This window comes from Mugil cephalus, chromosome 19 (genome assembly GCF_022458985.1).
Source record: "Mugil cephalus isolate CIBA_MC_2020 chromosome 19, CIBA_Mcephalus_1.1, whole genome shotgun sequence".
Taxonomy (NCBI): Eukaryota; Metazoa; Chordata; class Actinopteri; order Mugiliformes; family Mugilidae; genus Mugil; species Mugil cephalus.
In genome coordinates, this window is record NC_061788.1 from 17,201,376 (window position 1) to 17,221,808 (window position 20,433).

General features: G+C 40.2%; 1 protein-coding gene across 2 annotated transcripts in view; it reads right to left on the reverse strand.

Annotated features, from left to right (window-relative positions):
* Window positions 1–20,433, reverse strand: part of LOC124996878 (leucine-rich repeat transmembrane neuronal protein 4) — a 102,791-nt gene that overhangs the window by 74,396 nt on the left and 7,962 nt on the right. Inside the window, exon 2 of one of the 2 annotated variants that reach the window (XM_047570256.1) lies at window positions 17,768–19,329. In XM_047570256.1, coding sequence (XP_047426212.1) covers window positions 17,768–19,329 — 1,562 coding nt within the window. Of the gene's footprint in view, window positions 1–17,723; window positions 19,330–20,433 lie in introns of both variants that reach the window. The other variant, XM_047570257.1, reaches the window with a different exon arrangement.

The following is a 20,433-nucleotide window of genomic DNA, read 5'->3' on the forward strand; positions in this document are numbered from 1 at the left end:
GAGGTGCAGCGCTCTGGGTTTTTGCGCCTTCCAGGTACAGAGTGACCACCTGCATTGTGAGACACTGTGTATCTCTGAAGACAATACAGTGCAGCTGGTCTCTGCTGCCCACAGCTGGGCTTTTGTTTGGTCCTCTAGTGGCAGCACAGGCAACAGCAGAGAAAGCCATAGCTTTGCCTGAGCTGCCCTCTGCAGCAGCATGTGCTTGTTTATCATCCCGGAACACATTGACACCGTTCGGTCATACCTGGAAAGTTGGCAAACCAGACACAGCAGCAGGGGAGAACAGGTAAAACATATAAAGACAAAAAAAAAAAGGATTGAGGGAAGAGAAGGGAGAGCATAACAAGAAGACAGGGAGAGCACCGGAGGGAAAGGCAGCATCAGAAGATTGGTGAGTGCGTCATGGACGGGAGAGGGACTAATTAAGGAAGGCTGGATTAATTAGGCTTCCAGTCTGCCTGCCTCTCATACTCCCACTGAGCTCCATGCCAGCACAGGCCCCAAACTGACTCCCATAAGCCAGCCTTTCTATTGTTCTGCGCATTTTCCATTCATTCATTGGAATGCATGTTTTCCCCAGTGCAGGATTTAAAACCACGCTGTATTGAAAAAATTACAGCAAAACACCCTCAAAAGGACAGACATAATCTCACCATTGTAGATTGTGCTTTCCAGGGTGCGTGAATTGCGCCGCAAGGACCATTTGGTTAATGATGATTAAATTACCAACAAGGTGACAGATTCTCTCGTTTAGAGATATGGGCTTTCATTTATAATGCACTTATCATTATGGTACGTTCGCAGGGTGTGAAATGACTGACAAATACTACTTGGAAATTTAAATGTTATTTTCCACAAAACAGCACAGAAATAATTTGTTTCTTGGTTTTAAACACACTCGAAACCATCTTGTTAACCCAATAATTAAGTCTCAGCCCAATTTGTTTCTTGCTTCACATAAGAATCAACTTTCTTTTTATTGCGAGAAAATTGATTATTTTTTTCCCACATTTTCTACGCAAGTAAACTGCTTTCCTTTGCACAGAAATCCTTATGCTACCATCACAGGCCATATCATGAACAACATCATTTACAGTATTGACACAAGTCACTTGAAATACTTTCTTCAAAATGTTATTTTCACAAAACTAAAAAAAAATAATAATAATGATAATAATCTTCAAGTCAATTTGGACCAATATACAAACCACTCCCCAAAACAATTCAGGGATTAACAAGAAATTTGCAAAATGAAGCAAATAAATAAATAAATTTGGTATAATTGACATTTATTGTTAAATATGCAAGCTGGTTATGAACAGGCTTTAATTTAATTAATTAATTTATTATTTTTACACATTTTTAAAAGAAACTTTAAAACTCAATTCTCAATTATACATTAAAAAAAATAACTGAAGGTTCTGCACGGTGCATGAGGTCAAAGTGAGTGCATATTTTGTGCCGAAATTGCATTCCTACACAAGTGAATTGCTTTCCTTTGTGATGCAGTTATTAAGTTTTGTGACGCACGGGATATGTGAAGGTAGCATAAAGTATGGACAAAAAGGACTTGAAAATCTTTCTCTAAAAAGGCTCTTTTAACAAAACGAGTAGAAAAAAACTGTCTAAACTAATTAAGTAGAATATTGTACTAGCAATACTTATCTTTTGAAAGCATTCCAAACAAGATTCAATATGTATTATTTTACACACTACACTTAAATTGTCAGTTGCATATAAAAATAACTGTGGGTTCTGCAGGGTGCATGGGAATGAAGTGAATATGAGTGCATATTTGATATAGAAATTGCATTCCTTCCTAAGTAAATTTCATTCCTTTGTGATGCGTTCATTAAGTTTTGCAGCACGCTGTGTGACCAGTGAAAGTAGAATAAAGTATTAATAAATACTACTTGAAAATCCTTCTTTAAAATGTTATTTTCCCCAAACTAGAAGAAAAATAACCCAGCCAAGGCTTTTAAAATCAACATGGAAACCTGTTTCCAAAAAAAATAAGTCTGAAATGTAAAACAAAAGACTAATTAAGTAGAATAATGTACTTGAATTGAGAAAACAATACTTAATTTTTCGAAAGTATCACAAGCAAGTTGATTAGGCAACAATTCAATATCCCCATTTTAAAATAAACTACAACCAAATTGTCAATTCCATAAAAAAATAACTGGAGGGTTCTGCTGGGTGCATGGGAATGAAGTCAAAATGAGGGCATATTTGGTGCAGAAATTGCTTTCCTTCGCAAGTAAATGCAATACAGTTATTAAGTTTTGCAGTGCGAGCTGTGAAGGAAGCATAAACTATTGACATAAGCTACTTGAAAATCGTTTGTTAAAATGTTATTTTCACTAAACAAGAAGAAAAAAAAAAAAAAACAGGCAAGGCATTTAACACCAACATAGACACCTGTATCCAAAGCACCAATTCATGAATTAACGAGAAATAAATGCCTGCACTGTGAGGAAAAAAACTATACTGTATTAGAATTAAGAAAAAAACGAGATTGCATTCCTACACAAGCAATTTGCTTTCACAGTTGCATTTAGCTGAGAAGTAATTGCTGGTTAGATTATATTGAGAGGAGTTTTTGAGTGATTAAGGCACCGCATGCATGAACTGAGTCAGCAGGACTTGCAGAGAGGGATGAGGAGGAGGAGGAGGAGGAGGAGGAGGAGGAGGAGGAGGAGGTGGGCAGAGTCTAGGGTTCATCTCCAGTTTGTGGTCAGGTTCTGGCAGCAGCAAAAACCTTGGTTAAGTTTAGGGAAGATTGTGGTTTTTGATTAAATGGAAAATAAAACCATTGTTTTTGGCAATTGTGAACTTTTACATGACTTTTCTCTAACCAACCAGGTACCGGCCGTAAAGCTGAGGGAAAAGCAGTGAGATGCAGCTTCATTCAACAAACTATTTAAGCCAGTTAGATTTCAAACCTAAGAAGTTTTCACATGGCTACCTCAAGTTATATCACCGCCTCTGCTTTGTAATCACCCATCTCTTGTCCGGATCAAATTAATTCAACACCAGGTCTCCATCGTCAAGAGGGTAAAATGGGTGAAGAGGAGTCTTAAGGCAAAGCTTTTCTGACATATACTGTTTTTAGATTCTCAACGACTCTTCTCCATCCTCTGCGTGATGAAAATGAAGTGAGAAGCCTTAGCAGGAGATGAGTGCTCAGTCTTCATCTGAGTCTTTCTAAAAACAGCCCGAGAGAGATGCTTACATCTGCTGCGGTGCGAATGAAGCAGCCACAAACAAGAGAGCCGACACCCGCTGAAATCAGCGTGGAAATCATTTTAAACTGATGCTTTGCATTTACCAAAATGCAACTTTTCCCGCAGCCCGCAGAATTCCCCGCCCCTTGAAGTGGATGACAAAGACAGTCCCTTGAAGCCAGAACGTAATTAAAACCTGCCTTTGGCTCTCCTTCACCTCACATCCTTGGCTGCTACTAGTGTTGGAATATGATGGGATGAATATTTATTGTGGTTCCCCAGCTCTGAAGGGCTGCGTGGAGAGGCTGGAGAAAAACAAAGTGGGGAAAAAGATGGCGCCGCCATTTCTAGCCTGATTGACGCTCGGGCTTGCGGCAAGTAATTCATTCTGAGAGGGAGGCACAAGTGCCCCGCTCCTTCTCCCAGCACAAGTTTATGATAATCCTAATAAATTATGATGCGCTGCACAGACATTAAAAACTCTGATTGGCACTAAATCAAACAGGCTGCGCCTCTCGGGTCAGAGAGAGCTGAGAGAGTGACTGTGCGTGCGCTCCGCTCTCCCTTCCAACTATCAATTTTTCTCTGTCCTTAAATCCTACATCTCCCCGTGTCCACCTACCCGGTTCTCTCTCCTCTGTCTTCTTGGTTCAACTAGTAATTTTCCATTGCTTTCCCGTGCCCTTTTCTCTTGCACACCTTTCTTTACAGCTGACTTGATAAATCTGGGTGACAGTGTAAAATTCTAAGTTCCACTGAAAAGATCCTCAGTCCAGAGTCCATGCTACTGTCCCTGTTTTTGTCGCGATTCCCCCCTTTCCGTCCTCTCTGCAGGTGATTTAATTTGCCGTTGAATGCATAATCAGACTGACACCCACTACGTAATCTTGCTCGAGCACTCATGCGCACCCCGCGGATTATCCTACCTTCATCAACTATAGCAGTCACAGGTCCAGAACATCAATTTGTTGACGCAAATCTGGTCAGCCTGATGTTGATTACTGTCCTGCACTGGGCCCTTATTATGAGGAAATTGAAAACAAAAATCTCCACCTGCCTTGATTAAAAAGAGTGGACAAACAAATCTGCTTAACTGTTTAATTTGTGGGTAGTTCATCGCGTTAGGAGGCAGCACATTGGTAAAGGTTAGAGTCTTCTCGGGAGAGGAGGGAGCTGATCAGATGTGCTTGCTGAAGAAGTGGAAGAGCCGATAGATCAGAATCGAGTCAAAGCAGAGCGTCTGACGCGTCTAAAATGTTCTCTCCCTCCGCACTGATTGTGAGGGAACGCGCGTCCATGCAAATGCCCAAGTTACACGACGAGAGCACAGACAGAATCATATTCAGTGATGAATGTTGTAATTCTGAAGGCGGCGACCCCATCCATTCGCAGACACACTGGCTGGTTAATGCTTATAATATGTGGCAAACTAGCAGCAAGGCCCATATCTCAAAGGCAGCCTTTAAGGCAAGATGAATGAATGAAAAAAAAAAAGTAATCTTTAGTGAATTCTCCTCACGCATTAAATGAGCCTGAGGATGAAAAAGCGGAAGAGTTAGAAAATGGAATATAACAAAGCAGTTACGGCTTCAACTGTTAATTACTTTCTTTACTGATTTATCAGATCATTCTAATTTTCCCACCAAGACTTCGAAACCCAAACATATTTAGATTATTATAGATTCTCACATTAAACACTAGGTCTGAAAAGTGAATACTGTGCAGAATTACAATACCCTTGACTTTTACTTGTTGCTGCCTTAAAAAAAGTCTTTGGCTTCCATTAAGTGAATATTTTTTATCAATCCTTCTTATTTCACTACATAAACTGATTTCTCGTTGACTTCTTCATCACTGTGCTGGTGGTCGTTATTCTATATAGTCCTGAAATAAAGGGTCTGACTTGATCGACGCGTCTGGTGATTTACAAACTGTCTTCAGGTTCTCAGTCAGATCCACCTCCCACTCCTCCACACCACCATCCTCTTAACCAAATACAGTCACCTGTGCTCCAAAAATGCTAAACAGGAGGCTTCACAATGGCACTCTGCTATTGGCAGTACCTCTTAACTCACCGAGGATGCGTCCAGCCTTCACAGCTGTGACATTATGAATGATTGAATGATCTTCCTTTTTCTGTTTTTTCTATTCATGAACAAGAACTGACTTCTACCTGCACTATTTAGAGCTCATACAGCGATCCCTGTCTTCTGCTACATGAGTCATTATGAGGGTAATAGCTGGCAACACAGGATTCAATATCTAGGATATCATGAAATGCAATTATTTTATTCTTTCTATGTACACAAAACCGACTAAACCTCCTGGATGACATATGATTTGCTAATAAGTAATGCAATTTACATGCACTTAGACATCGCTTTGACTGGGTTTATAATATACGCTAAAGCCTTAGTCCCCTAACTGCCACGGATGGAAAACATAAAAAAAGATGGAACAGAAAGATATTTTATTTTTTATTTCATTTATTCTTCCTGACACCCATGCTGCCAATAATGCATCTTGCTAACATGTTGGTCAGATATTGGACCAATTTTATCTCGTTGTTGCTGTGTGTGAGGCTCAAAGTTAATGTAGCAGTGAGCTTCTGGTTTCAGGCAGTGGCGAGATGTTTGATGTGGTTTGTACTGATCTAGCTTGGCGTGCTGATTCCCCAAACCCCTGTTTGACTGAAATAAATCTTTTAAAGGCAACAGTATACATGTTGAATGCAGGGGATTTTGGAGGAGGTAAATGAGGAAGCAGAGCTCTTTATATCCATATAATTAAATGCATAAACAGCAGCAATGACACCAAGTAATATAATATGCCAGAGTTCCGTGGCAATTTACAACAATGCAAGTATGTGTCCCATTTAATTGTGTTATTATGGACTATTTTATTGCCAGTGGAAAAAGGTGAAGTACTACATGTCAATATGTGTAACAGACACAAGACTCAGGTGGGATTTGGACTCTCCTTCATTTCATCATTTTATGATCATCATTATCTGTGATCATTTTTCCATTTGAAATGCCATTCAACGGATACAGAGCAGGGTTCCCGGTCCCTAAGTAGCCTCACTAGCTTCATGGCACAATCAATCCCCAACGTATCCATTGTCAGTTTTGTCAATATGGTGCCTTTATTACCTTGCTAATCCAATCAATGAGAGGAGCCATTAAATTTTACTGTTAAAGATGCTTCAAATAATATGATATTTGTTGCGTGGGTCATATTGTCCTGTAAGGCAGCTTCTGCTTAAGAATAGTCTGTGTGTTGGAGAGCAGGGACACTACAGCCATTTTTTGTTTCTTTCGCTTTTTTCTGCCTTACCCCTTCTCTTTCCACCAGTGTCTTGAGATGTCATTGTGTTTGTGTTGGAAACACCACGCAAGAAGAAAAAAATTGACTTATTCCTGGAGCATGTGTTTATATTATGTTCTTTGCAGCTTGGACGTGTGAGGCCAGAATACTAAAGTGAATCTGTGGGAGAGCAGAAGCCATCAATCACGAGAGGTGCACATTTTCCTGCGGTAGAAGACAACCCCGCGTCAGGCTTGTGCAGCGAGGCCACAGTGTGGGATGCTAGAGGTTGACAGAGACAGGTAATTAACTAAAAATAATATGTGCTTGACACAGCACAGAGCAGCAGCTTTAAAAGGAATAGGAGATTCAACGGAACGAAAACCTCCGAGAATAGCCTAGCTGGGGAGATGAAGGTTACTTTGAATGCCGCCACGAGTGGATGCGGCACATGCAGGAAGCCTGCTCAGACACCTATATATGTTATATAAATATACTGTATGTACACAGTACAAAAGACCTGGCTGCACATCACAGCAGGATCAGAAATCTGATGTCTGATGGCTTTTGCTACAGTGTTGCAGTGTTTGATAGTCTAGTGTAAGATGTAGAGTGAACTGAATCAGAAAGGCTAAATCATGTGCCCCAGTTTGAATGTTTTTTCCATCACATATGAAGATTAAATGAAAATGCCGTGATTTCACCCATATAGCAGTTTTCAAGCTCGTTTGCAGTTTCTCCAGGTGTGGCCATCTTGGCAGTGCTTGATGCCACCTAACTCAAAAATAAAAATGGTCAAAGACATGAAGCATAAGCAGAGCCGAGGTGGTACGTGTGACATCTAGATTTATAGCACCCACCTGTCACCCAAACTAAGCATGCCTTAAATTATGCATAACCTTAAGCCGTTATATAAATCTTTGCTCCCTTTGCAGTTGTCGTGAATATGGAAATTAATTTTTAGGACCAAAGTGTTTTTTTTGTTTGTTTGGTCTTTTTTTGAACCATGTAGTTGGTGGTTTATGGGTACTGAAGCACTTCCAGCTCGAGCCTCAAGTGGCCATTTGAGGAACTGCAGTTTTGGTCACTTTCACGTTTACTTTCTATCTATTATTACCATCATCATCACCATTCTAATAAACAAGGACTCTGTCATCTTAATTAAAGAGGCTGCAGTGTTATGTACACCACCTCTATTAGTCTAGCAGGCAGTTCAGTTGCACACTAATGTTCTCATCTCAGTAGAAAAGTTCTTTTTGTCCAGGTCACGTTATTAATCAAACAAGTTTGATCAAAAGTGCCCTATAATTCTAGGACACTACCCTCAGTCCATAAAAGTTTTGATATCACCACTAAGGACAACTTGCCAATCTTCAAGATCCCTGCCTCAGACTTATTATCTTATCGTCCTCTTATCTTCCTTTTTCTTTAAAAAGAAAAAAAAAAAGCTTTCATCCATCACCAATCAGAGTATGGACAGCTGTCTGTGGACAAAGGCCTATGTGTCTTTGTGGACGGATGTCTGCCAATCTTGCCGTGGAGTCTGGATGACTGCCTGATTCCTCTGGCTCTCTAACTGCTTCTCTTGTCTGCCTGTCGACTGCTCCATCATGTTGAACGTGCTCCTCTGCCAGGTTCCCTTGCGTACCTGTCTTACTCCACTTCAAGTCCGAGTACCAGTCTGTCCCTCCTGCCTGTTGAATTTGCTGGACAGGATGACCTTAATACTGTCACTACCAATAAAAGCACAAACATCTCCTTGGCTCTATGGGAGGGGGTGCATTTACTTGAAGTTCATACAGTTTCATAAGCATATTGCATACTATAGCATACAGTATAGTATATTCTGCACTCCATATGCATAACTGCAATTTCTGAAATAGTGACTCAATGTATTCAGCTATAAAACTAACAATAAATAAAAATAACCTTAGGATGGTCTCCCAATACAAAACAAACTGCATGATTGCTGTGTTACTTTGCTCCATGTTTATTCAGTATCTCCATCTGCCTTTTAACATCTAATCACATTCCGTTGCATGTGCGGACAGTGACCCTATGTATAAGGATGACATTAAAGTCCTGAGTCCTGAGATGTACAATTTCACATCCTAACAGGTGTTAGAAATCCACCAGGAGATTCAGCTGTCAATCAAGCGGTGTTTGCACCCCCACATACAGTCCTGAGCAGAATTCTAATCAGTTAAGTGGAAATAGGGGATGTAGCAAGGATACACTGGAGTGTTGACCTTAAGATCAGGTCCCAAGACGATCCAGACAATACTTATGAACAGGAAGCCTGTTAACTGGATTTTTTGAAACCCAGATATTACCACTTAGGAGCCGCAGATCACAAAGAAGACAAAAATCTATGGAGGCATGGATCTGTGTGATCTCTTTGACTCTTTGTCCACCCACACACAACCCCAAAGACAATGCCACGCTTTCTTTTAGTCTGCTTTTAATTACAGTAGTTAGTTCATTAGGAGCTACAGAATCACATAACAGCTCTTTCTAGAAGTAATGAATTAAGACTTTAGTTACTTGAGAGTTACGGTCTTTCATTCCAAGTGAGATCTTTGACAGGCCCCATGAAACCTATTAAAACCAAATATAAAATTGACTTTGGAAAGCTAAAATATTTCCATCTGACAGCGGCGTTATGCAAGGATGACAGACTAATTATACTTGACTCATTGTCAATTCAATAAATAGCACATCACTTTCGGGTCAGAGCAAATGCGTCTGCACAACTTCAGCAGAAGTGCTTCACTCAGTCATGAGTGTTTTCTAAGATGAGGGAAAGTGATTAAAGATGCCCATCACAGCTATGGCTTGGTCACCTTTTGCTTCTTAATTTTATGGCCTTTAGTCTTCAACAGATGTACCACTGTAGGTGCTTAACAGTGTACTTCGATATCGGTCCACTGATGACTCATCTTCATCTTCCCTCACACTCCCTGATTTACAAGTATTTAATTTTGGTGACTAATGGCCATGGTGGCAGTCAGGCTGTTAAACCTTACTGAAAATGATAATATAGCTAATGAGTAAAAATGAGTGCTCCACTAGGCTGGATCCATGCTAATGTCCTCTAACCTTCCTTTTAGCCTGTTTAGAGCAATAAATATTAGAAATAAAACAACAAAAGAAAAGTAAATTAGTTGCTTGGCATAGCAGAAATTTTTAAAAGCAACCGGAAATCGCTATATACATATATATATATATATGTGTGTGTGTATGTGTTAATTTAATTTTTTTTCTTTGTAATTGTTTTTCTTATGGTGCAAATAAATAAATAATATAATATATAATAAATAATAACATGTGAAGAAAAAGTCTCATTCAGTCATGTCTTATTTGTCTGTTAAAAAAAAAAAAAAAAAAATCAGTAAAAAAAACACAGATTTTGATGTTACTTCCTTAAACCTGTGAGGTTTGACAGATAAAATGGGATCCTCATCTGAAAATTACTTTTAAATTTTTCTTTCTTTAGTTAGCTATTCATCACTTTGAAATAAAAATATTAAAAGTTAAATCTATTTCATGTGTGTTTCTTCACTGTATGATACAACAGGCCTTTGTGTCAATTTACTGAGTTTGGGTGGACTACTCCAAAATTTATGAAGAAAAAAATACTAAATACTAAATTTCCCTCTAATATATAATATACTGTGACAGACTAGATTATAAAACTGTATATTTGGTGTTATATCTCTGTATTATTTTAATGAACGCAATGAACGCAATATAATTTAACAGTGCACAAAATGCATTATGACCGAAAGCAATGGGTTAGGCTTTCACAGAAGTATTAGTAAAAGTACGTTCCGTGCAAATTTTTCAAAATTTAACAAATAAATAGCTTGGAAGGTCACAATGCCAAAACAGTTACAATGATTTTGATTGAAACTATCTACATTGATAATCCAGCAGAGGGCAGTTAGCTCTTGTGATCTTTACGATTCAGCCATCTATACGAGAGACAATTCAATGGCTATAAAGCATCATAATCATCATAGTGAAAAAAGGCTGCACACTCTCTCTAAGGATAGTTTCTGTTATTACATGATTAATGTTTCGGTGTAGAATTGCTGCAGGAAGACAGATGCTAGTTCAGAGCTTTGGGAACATCTTTTAATTGCTACCGCTGCAAGTAAATACAGTCACATGTGGGTAGACAGCCAAACTTAGACCACTCTGGGATGCGGCCCTAATATAATCTCAAACATGCCGCATTTGTTCTCTATCAGCTATGGAGAACAAATTCATAAACACAGGAATGAGGATGTCATTCAGCTTTCATCATCTATATGGGGGGACTCAATGGAAGGAGTAGCGGTGTAGAGCGGCAGTCCTTCATTAGTAGGTAGTGAAACAAGTGTGAGGTAGTAAAACAGACAAGAGACCTCTGTAAAACAAATGAGCAAAGCTTTGAAAAATGGCTTTGAAAGTGAACATACCAGCAAGGGGAAAATAATAATAATTGCCGAGCCAGTACGTACAAAGCAAGTACATCAGATTCAAACTGCAGAAGATTTTAAGATGAATATCACGGAGAGAAGAACAGATAACAGGGGCAGTGCATCAGAAAGCTTAGCATTAATGATGTACTTGGCTTGCTTTGTGAAAACGGTGAGGAAAAGAAAGGAGTCTTGCTTCTTTTCCAGGTAATGTAATTGCTATATTGGCGATCTAACACCCTCATTAAGCATGGATCAAACAGCAGTGCAGAAAGCAGCGGCATGGAACCAGAGTGTGAAACAGACAGGATTAGCGGATGAGAGAGATGTTCTCCCGCGCGCAGCACATGTTTGAAGTCTCCCACATGGCTAACTGTCGGCTGAAGACACTAGCGTCGAGAAGTTCAGCCTCCCCACTGAATTACAGATAGCTTACTTGCCCTTGGCTAGCCTCCCAATGTTTGTGTTGATTTTTTTTTCTAAGCAATTAACAATCTGACACCATGACCTTGGACTGTAAAGAGAGGGAGAGACAAAGGGAGAGAGGAAATCTGACTCAAACCTTATGAAACAGCTACTAATGTACACGTTGCAGGACAAATGACTACAGTTATATATATATATATTCACCCTTGAGCTTTGACGTTCTTACATCTTAAGAAATAAATTTGCTGTGTGTGAGACAAAGAGGAGCCTGAGGTGACATTCAAAAGCACCGCATCCTTAATCAGGTATCTTTAGGTAATTTTAGACCACAACACACATGAAAGGTGAATAAAAATCCCTGAATAATTGTCATGAATGGTAAAAACAAGCTCAAACTGTTTTTCCAATATATTTTTTTCTTTTTGTCTTTTTTTGTTTGTTTGTTCTTTGTACCTGTTCTAAACAAACTGATACTGTAAAATTTTAATTTGAGTCCAGTGTGGTGGTGCCTTACTTTTAGGACAGCCTCAACTGGTCATTCAAGGAACTGCAGACTTCCTGTTTCAGTCCCAGAGGTTGCCAGTTGATCTTCACAAAAACTGCCACGAAACAACTTGAGTAATTACAGGCATTTGATGTGCTTCACCATACAAATAACCACCACTAAGTCACTTTTTATGCTGTGTAATCATGAATGCCGGTGATAATTCCATAATTCTCTCCACTATAAACAGCACCATCTGCTGAGTTTGTTCAATAAGGTGCCGTTTCTAATCAGGAACATGTAATTATGTCACTTAGGAGGTTTCAGTTTGCTTTTAGAACCTCAAGACAGTGCTTACAAGCAAATGTGTGTGCGAAGCCTGCCAATGAGAAAGACTTTTAAACGTAAGGGGCTTAAGGATCCCAGACCCAATATTGTCAGGTTTCAGGAAGACACTGAGCTGAAGAGCTACATATAAAAGTTTCAGTATGAAACATTTTTTTTTTATCTGAATCATGCAAATAAATTACAGTGGATTCACAGAATAATAATAAATGTATATAGAATCCTCATAAAAAGTTGAAACAAGGGCAGCTTCTTCTGTTCATTTCACCAGTCAATAGGGTGTTGTGTGGAAAAAGTTCAAGCAGCCAGTACAGATAATTAAAACATGTTCGTTAATGATGTGTTATTTTTAATTAATGTTTCAGTCGGTAAATGTCAGCTAGGTATGAAAGATTCACATCAATATCCCACCGGCCCCAAGGTGAGATCTTAACGCAGTCTATCGGACAAATAATGATATTTTTGTTTAAGGAACTGAATATGAGTCGGTGTGCATTCTGCAATGTTTGCTTATGAATGGCTCAGATGATTCATCGATTGAATGTAATGAGTGTATACAAATCTGTAGGCCGGCAAGGAACATTCAGTGACATTCAGGAATTTTGCTGTTTTAAATCCAGGACAAGAAGGACTAAAAAGAGATGTCTCTGTGTTGTAGTGAGACATTACAATGACAGCAATTAGAAAAACTTCAGGATCTCTAAAAAAAGTTCTCTGAAGACTACCAGTCAAAAGTTTGGACACTCCTTCTCACTGAATAGAATGAGCAGGTGTGTCCAAACTTCTGGTTTGTAGTGTACGTTCAAAAGAAGCAGGTGGCGTGTAATTGTTTCAAGGGTCAGATGAGTCTGGGCTCCTTAAAAAGAGGAGCAACATTAAATAATTCAGAGACAGCCATATGTAGCGTGACATTATAGTAAGTGGATGATTGTAGTTGGGAAAAGGTCAGCAGCAGTATCAGAAGAAGGGATGAGGAGGTGGAGTCAAAAGGGTATGTAACAGTCCTGCTGGAAGAAATGAGTTTCAGAGCTTGCTTATAAACGGAAGGCGTAGCATAAGATGGCAGCTCATCCTAGCTTATAATAAAAAGCCTTATCAAAGCGTATTTGAGGCACTTTGTGTTCCCAGATATCTGCATAGTTCACTTAGCTTTTACACTTCCTAGAGACTTGAACAAAATGTAGTGAGGTTATAAATTAGGTTGGACAATAAAAATGACAAGGGACACAAAAAATAATGTCCTCATGTATGACAAAGGTGAAATCACATACAAAGCTTTTGTGAAATAATTGTCAATATCAGGAGTACAGCTGGAATGGAGTGGATCAAAGGAAGATGTAAAATGACCTGACTGAAATAATCCTGAAGTGACGCAGGAAAATGAGGATTGCACCATCTTCAGGCTGTTTGCCAAAAAAACGCCGCCCGGCTCGCATTCAAGTGGACCCAAGAGATGATAAAGGACAGCCATGTGAAGAGGTGCAGGGTTCCTATGTTCTGATGGCACAGAATCCAAATGAAATAAATTTCAAGAGTGCCACAGGAGGAATAAGCAATTCCCGTTCAGGAGGTACAGGCAGACCTAAGCTGCTATGTCCTCGAGCCTGAACAGAGGAAGTGAGGCTGTGAGGTGGGCAGAGTGCAGCAGGTGCTGCCGCATTCTGCCAAGTGATTTATGTCTATACGAAGGCGACAAAATGTAGAAACAAGATGGGAGCACATTCTGAGATGAACTCAGGACTTTGCGGACTCCTGACTGATAGTTCCTGTCTCCCAACAACAGTGTTTTAAGATGAGGCAGAAGGACAGATAAGGCCGAAGAGAATGCACTTTCAAGGATATCTAAAATAAATGTGGAACAGGCAGAGAATACAAAAGAAAGCTTGTAGAAACAGAACGTCTAATGTGACAAGAATCAGCATAATGCTGGGTTTTCATTCACTTTTCCTTCAATGCTTATACAGATAGTGAAAACAATGTTTGTGAAATATGGCTACATCAATACAGGCTTAGCTGTACAAGAAAAAAAAATTTAATACTTTTGGCGGTAGCTATCAGGAGAATTTAATTAGAAGATTGCAGACGTACATAGGAAGGAATGAAACAGTGGAAGCCTTGAATGGAAAAGAAAACAACCACACTAATCACAAGGTGCATAACGAAGGTCTTATACCACTAATATAACGTCTCATCCACATCTTGAGAAACATTTACGCTCAATGCTATGTCACTCTGAGACCTTCTAAATTGATTTAATTTTCTTTTAGATCATACATTTGAGCACATTAAGAAAGCACCTCACAGCTCTTAAAATGAAACATCTAATCTGACCTTGGTGTGCTGTCTTCTTTAAGGAGGCATTGAGGAACCTGCTGATTTAGTAGCTTATCAGGATATGAGTCTGGTAATTTGGATTCCGTTATGGAACTGTGTTTCGGCTAAACAAATTCAACTACTCAGATGATTTTGATGACTATGTCACTGTTATTCTTCTGTCCAACACTGCATAAAGCCCACCCAAATGATTGGATTGGACCAGCAGAGCTTTCCCTGGAGCATGGAGAGACTCCAGACCAACATTCTGGCTCAAAAAGGTCTGTCTTGCTTCCAGGCTGGGTTCATGGTTCACCAGAACAGAAGTTTATATTGGGAGCTGAAGTACTGTAAAAATATTTTAATGTTCTTATTACCTTTTGTGTAGAAAATTTCTCACTTAACAGTCCCCTTTATTACGCTCATTGGAGTATTTACTTGATCTATTGTTGATCCCTTATTCCTACTTATTTGTTAAATATTCCGCCGTATGATTGCATCAGCATTTAATCATACTATTTCAAGGACTATTTATTTCCCAAGCTGTTCCGGTCTGTTGGATCCGTGATGCTGATTTGGCCCATGCCCTTCTCAGAATTGTTAATTCCAAATGAAAGAGTGGACGAGATTGCCAAGTGCAGTTAAGTCAAGATGAAGGGCTAATGATAATAAATGCAACGATTTCAGCGCTGCATGATTTACTGTGGAGGTGGAAGGCACCTTTCATATATCACAACTCCCAGACCGTACTGTACAGGTCTGATAATAGACAATTCACCCAAACTCACTTTAATCAGAGAATAAAGTTTAGAATATTTTTTGGAAAATTAAAATGTGTCATTTGGTGTGGCAGTTACCTCTTCCACCCCCCACCCCCCTCCAAAAAAAGTCCCTCTCAAAATGTAATTACTAAAAAGAAGTCACTAAAGTAACATATAATTTGTTATAAACACAGTCATGTTTTAATGCCCAATTAAAAAGGGTAAGTATTAAAACGTGACAATTTCCCATACTCACATTTAACGCAAGTATCATTATACCTTTTTTTTCTCAGCTGCCTCTTGCTGTGTGCTTTGCAAATTAATTAGCTAATGATTTAAATTATAGGGTGCAGCCACAAGCACATGAACACCTGTACAGGCTGATGAAATCCATAACAACCCTGTGAATTTTCTGAAATATTCGCTCTGTGAAGTTTATGTTTTTGGTGGGGCACAGTTAAAAAGTCAGTGCGTCTCTGCAATACATTTTATACACCTTTGCATTGTTCTTGTACTGGAAAAATACTGCATTTTACTCATTTTCTTTTTATCAAAGCCTCTTAAATGCTAAGAGTGACGCCAGCCTGTGTTTATGACCTCGTTTTTGATCTGATAATAAGATGTCATTGCAGACATATCATAATAATTGCACACAGCATCGCGTGTTGGGTTGAAGACACAATAGAAGTGTCAAAATGAGGCCATGTGAAAACCATATAATTTTAATGGAAGTTGCCTGACATTGTATGGAATGATATCCAACTGCTTAAAAAGAACAGACGTGTGTATTCTTCCTCCACATTGTCGCTGATAACAAAATATTGCAACTGAAAACTCACATTCGATGTAAGGCAACAGCGTAATGTAAAAGGAGCCACTCAAAACCTGCATGGGGGAGGACACGGAAAACAACAGCAACAGCTGTGATTTGTTCTCCCCTCCTACAATAAAACTAGTGAGAGCTACCTGCAAGTATTACATATTACCGGCTGACCTGCCTCCAGGAAAGCCAGACAGTCACTAACAGAAATGGAAAAATATATGGTGGATCAAGCCCACCTCTTCTGTGCTGAAGCCTCAGCATTTACAGTCATTCCTCCAGAGAGAACCAGACAGAAATTTATTCCACGGAAATGCATGAAAATTGCAAAATTAGAGTATCATGTGATGTTGATTTGAAAATATGCAGCGAGCTTAACCAAAATATGTCTAACACGTATTCAGTGAGAATTTTATACAGCACACGATCATCCAAGCCCGTCCTTGGCCTCTGTTTCAAATGGGTTGGGTAACCAGTGATAAGGAATTCATTTTTATAGAAGCTTTGCTTTGCATTTACTTGGATAACTTGTGGAGACTCTGCAGAATAACAATGTTTAACCAAGAGTGGTACAGTATGTCAGGTACATAAAAGTGCAGTAACTGAAAGCAGAGGAGAAAATGGTATTCCCATATCGTTGTATTCTATAAATACCGTTTTGAAGAAATTCACTTGCCTGTGTACAAAACCTTTCAAAGGAATCCCACTCCTTTCGGGACAATCAAAGACTCTCTCTCTCCCTCTGTCTTTCTCGCTCTAACTCCTTGTGTGTGTGTGTGTGTGTGTGTGTGTGTGTGTGTGTGTGTGTGTGTGTGTGTGTGTGTGTGTGTGTGTGTACTTGTGAGATTGTGTCAAAAGTAGTTTTTCCTTCCCCGTGTGAATTGAAGTGTGAATAACCAGTGAAAGTATGCATTATAGTTTAAGCGTGACTAATCAATTAAGCAAGTGTGCAAACAAGTGAGTAACTTCAGCAAGTCAGCAGGAAAGGAAGTGCTTTCAGGGACTACGAGATTAAGTATTTTGCAACAACTATCTTGAGTCATGCCTATGCCAAGAAAAACGTGAAGTATTCGACTCAGGGGGAGCTCTGTTCAGTGACAAGAGTCTCTATTAGCATTCACAACCAGTGTCCAAAAGTGTATCTTCCCTTCATTCAGCTCTTCTCCCCACACAATACTGCTCATCAAAAACTGAATAGCTGTAGAGCAAACACACGAAGGAGAAAGTGTGCGGTGTGCAAGCAACAAAAAGTCAAAGTACCTGAACAAACACAAATCGCAAACAGTGTCAGTTAATCTCAAGATTATGCAGAACATAATCTGTAATCAGCCTCATTTATGTGTATTTCCTCACAATTCTGTGGGAAGACAAACATTTGCTTCTCAGCAGAGACTATGGTTTAAGCGAATATACAAACACCCATTTGGAAACAAGGAGATATCTTGTTAAACACAAAGGGATGCTAAACAACCTTTACTTAGGTCAGAAGTAACCCATGGGTACACAGGATTTGCGTAACCTGCTGTTAGGCTAGGTATTGAAGTAGAAGACTATCAAAGCAGTATAAATAATTACCTCTGAGTTTTGTTTAGGAGGAGTGGCGGTGGTGTGGGTCATACCTCGCATTCTCTGGAGCCTGAGATGGTATACGTGCAGGGTCCGGTCCCGTTGACAAGCACATCCATGGCCTCAGAATTGGTGGGCTTGTAGTCCACATAGTACTCCTGCAGGGGAGAGCTCAGGGTGCGCTCCGTCTCTCTAGCTTTCTTGCGACGTTTACGGGCTGCTGCTGAATGCTCCTGCAACTGCTTGACACTGCTAGGATAGCGCTTCCAAGATACGTAGATTACCAACAGGATCATAGCAACAGACAGAAAAAGGGCAACACTTCCAGCCACAATCTTATGGAAAGAGACAGGCTCCAAGTCTGGTTCTGGGGGAAGTGCCACAGGTGGGGTAACCGCTAATGACGTGGGACCCCTAAGAGGTCCCTCGCCTCTCTTTCCCGAACCAGTAGGAGAAGCCAGAATGGCTGGGTGACGCTCAGTCTGCACGGGGATACTGGATGGGTTTGGAGGAATACTCACTGTAAGTGTTGTCGCTGGGTTTGACTGACAAACACCAAAAGCTTCAATAGCATCCATAACTTTCTCACCCTGGGCTTTCTTGGGGGAGGCACAAATCATGGTGGTCTCCTTCGCCCCTCTAAAGTTTCTCAGCCAGGCCACTAGAGGACAGATGGCAGGGCCACAGTCCCATACATTCCCAGCTAAGCTAATCATAGTCAAAGAGATCCAGGCATCAACCACCTCCTGGGAAACGTTGGTCAGCTTGTTGGAGTCCAGGTTGAGGGTCTGCAGGTTGGGTAAGCATTGGTAAACTACAGCATCTACTTCTGTCAGTTCATTCCCTGACAGATCCAGTTTCTGGATGGAGGCCCAGGTCCATGTCAGGCCCTGGCTCATTGAGCGAATGCGATTCCACTGAAGGTAAAGAGCCCGCAGATTGTAGAGGCGAGGAAAGTGGGAGAAATTGATCTTTGAGAACTGGTTATGCTCCAGATGCAGCTCAGTGAGTTTGACAAGGCCTGAAAATGCATTCCGAGTGATGCTGCGCAGACGATTATAACCTAGATCAAGAAACTCAAGATTTCTGCAATCTTGGAACAGGCGCATAGGGATAGTTTTTAGAGAGTTTGACCGTATGTGCAGGCTGAGAAGCTTCCGTAGGCCCTGGAATTGCCCAGGCTGCAAGGCTTGCAGTTTATTGTACGACAGGTCGAGATTACGCAAATTTGGGACTGGGTGGAATGTGGTGTTGTGGAGTGATGTGATCTTGTTGGAACTCAGGATCAGTTCTTTAAGCCTGCGGACCCCCTGGAAGGCCATTCCATCTACGGAGGCAATGTAATTATGGTCCAAGTAGAGCCAGATGAGGTGGTTTAGCCCCACAAACTGGCCTGCACGAAGACTGGCAAGGCTGTTGTACCGTAAGGACAAGCCCTCACAGCCTCCTGAGAGGTTCTTCGGGACATCACGAAAGGCGCTCGACTCACAGTACACAATCTTTCCATCACAGCGACAACTCTTGGGGCATGGGCGCTCACTCAGAGATGGATTTGCCGCCAGCCACACCTGCATCAGGAGTTGGACCACTAGCCAGCGACGCCGCAGAGCAGAGCCTGTAGTGATGGAAAGGGGAAAGGGGAAGCAAAAGGAAATGGAGAAAATAGTTAGATAATCACAAACTTAAAAACTAGCTAAACCTAGTAAATATTAATTTTGAGGTTATACACATACAAATGCATTCCCTGCTAGTATCCAACACCTCTTTGCAATGAATCCGAAATATAGCGTGCAGCACATGCCCTACTTTGGTTTTCGTAAAACTTGAAAATAGAAGATATATTTAAACACACCTCGACATGACTTATTGCCCAAGAAGAGATGAGGCAGAGCAGTCTTGGTAATATTATTTAGGACTTCCAAAGAGACCCTGAGGCAAGCATCATGTATCTGTGTTTTAAAATGTAGATGCTCTTCTTGTATTAGCAGCAATATTGATGCGGAGAGGGGAATGTTCAAATTGTGTGTTATGATTTAAGGATCAGTGTATGATGAGTATCTATGAGTGTCTATCTTCACTTGATGTTTAGATGTCAAAACCTCTAGAGCAGGGTCTTTAAACTACATTTCCCATTAGAGGTGTCAGCGATATGTCAGTTGCAGTAGTTCAATAGTTTCTCCCCATACCATTACTGATTTTTTTTCTTTCTTTTTTTTTACTCATGTTCCACTGTGCTATTTTCCAGAGATTGGGTGTGTCCTACACTTACCTTTCCCATACATAACGCTTATATCTTATATTCGAGGCTGTCAGATTCCTCCATTATGTCTCATAAACAGTCCCTGATTTTACAGTTCCATGTCCTCTAAACTGACACAATAAACATGTAATTGACTTAGTTTTATTTCCACTTTGCCTGCACAGTTTCACATTCACCCTCCTTAAGCGTCCCTGTTTACATATATAGTTTTATCATGTTGCAAAATTTCTGGGGAGATTGGGATTGACAGTAATTGATGAACTGCCAGAACTGGCACATTACATCCTACATTATCTGCTCTCACTCACCAAGCACTTTGATATGAACACCTGCATACTTGTAACTATTTATCCAATTATCCAATCAGTCAATCGCGTGGATACAAGTCACACAAGTCAGGTTGTATCCAAGCAATTTTGACCAGGGCATGATTGTTGACTTGTTTGTGTATTTCTGGAA